The sequence below is a fragment of the Nanorana parkeri genome, unplaced genomic scaffold (genome assembly GCF_000935625.1).
Source record: "Nanorana parkeri isolate BGI_ZX_2015 unplaced genomic scaffold, ASM93562v1 scaffold15, whole genome shotgun sequence".
NCBI classification, from domain to species: Eukaryota; Metazoa; Chordata; class Amphibia; order Anura; family Dicroglossidae; genus Nanorana; species Nanorana parkeri.
The window spans coordinates 741,956-748,661 of NW_017306283.1; the positions used below are offsets into that span (position 1 = coordinate 741,956).

General features: G+C 46.5%; 1 protein-coding gene across 1 annotated transcript in view; it reads right to left on the reverse strand.

Moving 5' to 3' along the window:
* LOC108788491 (voltage-dependent L-type calcium channel subunit alpha-1F-like) overlaps positions 1 to 6,706 on the reverse strand; it is a 72,323-nt gene that overhangs the window by 28,197 nt on the left and 37,420 nt on the right. Inside the window, 4 exon segments of the mRNA XM_018558251.1 lie at positions 20 to 126; positions 1,166 to 1,225; positions 3,490 to 3,619; positions 5,894 to 6,032. Of these exon segments, the coding sequence (XP_018413753.1) occupies positions 20 to 126; positions 1,166 to 1,225; positions 3,490 to 3,619; positions 5,894 to 6,032 (436 nt within the window).

A 6,706-nucleotide genomic window follows, 5' to 3' on the forward strand; every position in this document is an offset into this window, starting at 1 on the left:
AACAATAATCCTGACTCACTGTATCCCGAAGGAGATGAGAGAGACGCTAACAACAAGGAGGTCCAGGAGGTTGAACCAGTTCCTGCAGAAGGAGCCTTTGTGCAAAAAGGCGCCATATGCCGTCATCTGAAAAAAAAGAGACACGAGGGTAGGGGAGGGAAGGAGACGTGTTATACGTCGGTCACAGGAACAAGGAACTGCAAAATGGTTTAGACACGAATATATATTACAGGAGAATGCAACGAAAAAAGAAAGATCTAAACGTTTCATTGGCACGTTGATGAGGGGGAAAGTAGGAACCGCCAAAGGCAAAATATCACCAGATTACATTTCTAGACCGGTTATAACTAGAGGTGCGTCTAAATGGTCATTTCAAAACCGAAATAAAAAAAATATGTCAGGCCCAAAACCGGAAATGTTTTTTATTTTAACTTTTTCTAATTTTTTAATATTTATTTTTATTTATTTTTTATAAACCCGAGTCAAACAGGGACATCACCGATACCCCCCTTATCACCCAGGTCAACCTTGGACATCACCAATCCCCCCCCTCCCTCCTATCACCCGGACCTTATCACTTGGGTCAACCTGGGACATCATCAATCCCCCCCCCTTATCACCCGGGTCAACCTTGGACATCACCAATCCACCCCCTTATCACCCGGGTCAACCTTAGACATCACCAATACACCCCCTTATCACCCGGGTTAACCTTGGACATCACCAATACACCCCCTTATCACCTGGGTCAACCTTAGACATCACCAATACACCCCCTTATCACCCGGGTCAACCTTAGACATCACCGATACCCCCCTTATCACCCGGGTCAACCTTCTTGATCACCAATACCCCCATCACCCGGGTCAACCTTAGACCCCCTTATCACCCGGGTCAACCTTAGACATCACCGATACCCCCCTTATCACCCGGGTCAACCTTCTTGATCACCAATACCCCCATCACCCGGGTCAACCTTAGACATCACCAATACACCCCCTTATCACCCGGGTCAACCTTGGACATCACCAATACCCCCCCTCCCCCTTATCACCCAGGTCGACCATGGCTTTAGTTATTGTAACTACAATGACATGTTGGAAAGCCCCTGAACAATGACACTGTAAAGACAGAAAAATGGAAAGAGATGTTTGACTCTTGTTACCTTAAGCAGGATCTCTACGGTAAAGATAGAGGTAAACGCATAATCAAAATAGCCCAAAATCTGCAAGAAAAAGAAAAACATACAAGAAAATGAGAGCAACTAACCGCTGGGCTGCAATCTAGTGCAGGGGCTTAACCTTTTTGTGATTATAGGCCCCCCTTGGATTTCCCTGGTTGTCCCTATACCCTCTTGATCAGACCGTCGTCATCATCATCATCACCAGTCCTATTAGGTATTAGTATGACTTCAAGAGTTGTCATTTGCTTGGATTTACTTATTTAAATAGCTGGGAAAAGAGCAGCTGAAAGAAAGTCATTAGGATTTAATTATATTTAATTACATAAATCACAAATACATCCAGCCAGCTTCAACTATAGAAACTTCTGCTGTTCTTGTGCAATCGAAACATGGAATGGAGGTCCAGTCATTGAGTGTTACTCGAACATCATCTGGCACATCAAGTTTTTGATTTCAGGTTCAATAATGCAGAGAATCCTTTTTCCGCAGAGAATAGTAGTTGTGGGGGGAACCCAAGCATTCATTACCCTCAAGGGTTAGAACCTCTGATCTAGTTTGTATCTCCACATTGGTACTCGCATGGCTTGGAAAGGAATGGGCACAAATAAAATCATGCTTTGTGAATCTATAGATCTAGTCCCATCCTCCAACATTTGGTTCCCATACTCCCAACAGGTATGGACACTCAAGGTTAAGAACCTCTGATCTAGTTTGTATCTCCACATTGGTAATCACACAGTTTCAAAAGCAGTGGGCACAAATACAATCAATCTTTGGTGACTCTATACATCCAGTCCTATCCTCCATCGTTTGGTCTCCATACCCCCAAGGGGTATGGATTGGACACTCAAGGTTAAGAACCTCTGATCTAGTTTGTATCTCCATATTGGTACTCATGTGGTTTCGAAAGCAGTGGGCACAAATAAAATCATGCTTTGTGAATCCATAGATCCAGCCCTATCCTCCACCATTTGGTTCCCATACTCCCAACAGGTATAGACACTCAAGGTTAAGAACCTCTGATCTAGTTTGTATCTCCACATTGGTACTCACACAGTTTCGAAAGCAGTGGGCACAAATACAATCAATCTTTGGTGAATTCATAGATCCAGTCCCACACCTCCATCATATGATTCATATACCCCCAACAGGTAAGCATACGCAAAGTTAAGAACCCCTGATCTAGTTTGTATCTCCACATTGGTACTCATGTTGTTATTGAATGGAGTGGGCACAACAAAAAATCATGCTTTGTGAATCCATAGATCCAGCCCTATCCTCCACCATTTGGTTTCCATACCCCCAACAAGTATAGACACTCAAGGTTAAGAACCCCTGATCTAGTTTGTATCCACACATTGGTACTCACATGGTTTTGAAACCATTGATCACGAATAAATTATTTGGTGAATCCAATGATCCACTCCTATACCTCCTCCATCATTTGGTTTCCATACCCCCAAGGGGTATGGATACTCTTGGTTAAGATCCCTTGATCTAATTTGTATCTACACATTGGTACTCACATGGTTTTTGAAGGTGTGGGCACAAATAAATGTATTCTTTGGTGAATCCATACATCCGCTCCCATTCCCCCGCCATTTGGTTCCCTTACCGCCAACAAGTATAGATACTCTTGGTTAAGAACCCCTGATCTAGATTGTATCCACACATTGGTACTCATGTGGTTTCAAAAGGAGTGGGCATGAATAAATTCATTCTTTGGTGAATCCATAGATCCAGTCCCATTCCTCCACCATTTGGTTCCATTACCACCAACAGGTATACAGTAGATACTCTTGGTCAGGGGTAGCCAAACTCCGGCCCCCTCAGCTGTGGTGGAACTACAAATCCCATGAGGCATTGCAAGATTCTCACAGACATGACTCCCAGAGAGAGATGCATCATGGGATTTGTAGTTTCACCACTGCTGGTTTGGCTACCCCTGCTCTTGGTTAAGAACCCCTGATCTAGTTTGTATTGGTACTCATGTGGTTTCAAAAGGAGTGAACATGAATAAATTCATTCTTTGGTGACTCCATAGATCCGGTCCCATACCTCCATCATTTTTTTTGCATACCCCCAAGGGGTATATGTACTTATGGTTAAGAACCCTTGATGTAGTTTGCATTTTCACATTGGTACTCATGCGGTTTTAAATGGAGGGGGATGAATGAAATCATTATTTGTTGAATCCATTGATCCAGTTCCATACCTCCATCATTTGGTTACCATGCCCCCAACAGGTATGGATACTCAGGATTAAGAACCTCGGATCTAGTTTGTACCCACCCATTGGTACTTACATGGTTTCGAAAGGAGTGGGCGCGAATGGGATCCTCTGCTGCCAGAGAGATGCTGCTGAGGATAATGAAGACCAGGATGAGGTTGGTAAAAATGTGATGATGTATCAGTCGATGACACCCAACTCGGAGGCTGAAACAAAGACAAATGCAATGCGTATTTACAATCTGTATCAGAGTAAGTCTATAAGAATTGTTAGGTGAATGAGTTATTTGTATTATTATATGCAGCTTTGGAACCATCCTTGGTTGTCCTGCCCAGATCTGCCCCAGGTTACCTCTTCTCTGGCAGCATGAGATGACTTAAAGGTCAAGGACAGCAAGAGTCTATTGGTCTGTACACATTTAACCCCTTGCTGACTGCTGTGTTACACCCTCTTCCAGGGGCGTCCCGAGGCTGGGTGACACCCGGAGCGGTGTCGGAGTGTCACCCCGCCGAGACGTCACCGCGCATGCGCGTGACGTCACCACGCATGCGCGTGACGTCACCACGCGTGTGCGCAATTACATCATCGCGCACGCGCGGCAGTATTCTGATACCTGCCAGGGCCATCTTGGTGATAGACGCCGGCAGCGAGAGGAGGAGACAGCCACTCGGCGGGATAAGATATGCCGCCGGGTCCCATCACCCGGGTGACTCCACTGCCCCCTTCCTGTCCAGGCCATTTTTCAGTATTCAGCACTGCGGTACTTTGACTGAAACTTATTCTGTCATGCAACGCATTTAATACCCGTTTTTGGGGACAGATAGAGCTTTCTTTTGGTGGTATTTAATCACCGCTGGGATTTTTATTTTTTTACTATATAATGAAAAACGTACTGAAAATGTAAAAAAAGAAAAACTGTTTTCCCTTTATTATGTTAGGAAACATTTATTATCACCCCAATTTTTGGGTAAAACATAAAAGAATGATAACAATTAACTATGTGATAACAATTAACTTTATTGTTATCACATAGGGGGATAAGAATCCCCCTATATGATATCAAATTACAGTGACAAGTCCCCTTTATGGAGACATCAGGGGTCTCTAATGTCACCTAGGGACCCCCAGAGAAGCTGACGAAGTACAGATATGCTTCGCCAGCTTCTCTCCGGCTTCTGTAGCGGCAGAGTGACAGAGGAATGCGGACGTGATGTAGTAAACATCACTTGCTGCATTCAGAGACCGGGGGGGAGAGCGAAGGGAGATTGTGTATTGATCTTCCTCCGCTCTCAGTGCAGGGAGCCACATTGCCAGTACCAGATCAGATGCCCGGGATCACGGGGACCTGATCCCGGTGAGGAGAGGTAAGGAGGCCCACAGAGACATGCATCATACAAGCGACCGGGCGTCTTTACAGACGCCGGACCGCTTGTATGTAAACAGCCATCGCTGACTGTTTCACATTCTGGTGGTTTTCGTGTGCGGGTAAGAAGGACGTTTACAGACGCCCATCCGCATTCAGAAGACTCCCATCCGGCCGTTTCTGAACGTTCGGTGGACGGGAGGTGGTTAAAGACCTGTAGGTAGCTGCTTTATGTATTTGGTGGTTAAGAGCAGTAAGAGCTCTCTGCTATAGAAGTCGGCAATTGGTGAATGGCCATCTATAACATACTTGGTTCAAACGGGCTCCATGCAGTGGCAGAACTATAGTCAATGCGGACCCAGGCGGCCTCTATGGGGCTCGGGGGTTCCTGGCCAGGAAGAGGAACAAAGGGGGTCCTCCTGATGCCGTGCGGGCCGCCTGGGTCACTATGGCATCGCAGGCTGCTGGCTGTAACTGGCGGCTGGGAGGAGGAACACACCGCTGTTCAGATCACACTGTGCAGCGGCGCGTTCCTCCTCACAGCCGCTGCTGAGTCAGTGACAGCAAGAAGTTGTGGAGGAGGCGGGGCTTGGCATCGGCGGAGGAGGAGGCGGGGCCCGGCGATGGAGGAGGCGGGACCCACCAGCAACCGTGGAGGAGGAGGTGGGGCCCGGCAGTGGAGGAGGCTGACAGAGGATGGGGGCTGACAGGTAAGAGGTGTGCAGGGGTGTGACTATGGTGGGCTCTGCAGGGTCACTCTCAAGGTGGGCTGTGTGGGATCTCAGGCGGGCTCTACAAGAGGCGTAACTAGAAATCACGGGGGCCCCGTACAAAAATTTGCTCAGGGGCCCTGTGATTTCTAGTTACGCCCCTGGCTCCATGTATGATAATAATCTAAAGTGTCTGTGTTATTCATACCAATCAATCCAAGCCCATCTGTCACTGTGTATAGAGCAGAATAGAAAATGAACGTTCTGATTGGCTGCTACTGGCAGCACAGACATCCTTTTTCACACAGATTTCAATCTGAGGTCCTCTGCCAGTATTATAAAAAAAAAAAAAAAGAAGGGAATTTCATGGGCACGTGAATGTCTCATATCTTTGAGAAGCGTCTTACCAGTTGGTGTTGCTGAGAATGAAGAAGGCGCTACCCTCTGGGATCGGAAGAACTTTCTCCTTTGGGGCAAACTCTGCCAATTTATCCAGATGGGAGTCCGGGAGGCTTCCTTCCTCGTCTTCCTCCTCCTCCTCCTCAGCTGGAAAGACATGTAGAGAGATCACACCACCTCCTTATAATAATAATAATAAGCAGTTACATCTACTCCCCCGTTAGAACTCACATCTTGGGCTTCTGATACCATGCGCTGGGCCAATTAGAGACAACCTTCTTCACTATGGTGGACGCCAATGTCACACACACGATCGCTTTGGTGAAAGTTAAATGCCGCAATATACGGCAGGGCTGAGTCCAAGATGCATCCAGTGCGGAGCAAAGTGCCATTGAGTACTGACAACTGGATCCATACCATCATCCATCTGATGAATACTTTTCAAGCCCTACCCAGAGACCCCCTAAATGAAGAAGGGCTCAGATGACTATAATATGGAGATGGTGCAATATGAAAGCTGGCAAACAGCTAAACACACAGGTGAAATGCATGTAAGGGAGCCATATTGGTTGCCAAAGGGTTTTTAGTTCTGTCCATCCAACCCCCGTTACAGTCAGGTCTATAAGAAAGACTCCTAATACTTACTCAGCATTCCATTCAAGCCAATTGAGTATAGACTGTTCTCCATCAGCTGGAAACTGACAGGTCTGAACCTGAAAGGGCTCAGAGCTGAATGCTTCTGGGTTCATGCATCACAAGGGGGATTGACTCCCCTCTGCTGTCCATCCTGAAGGTGATCCCATACTTTCACAGAAGCCCAG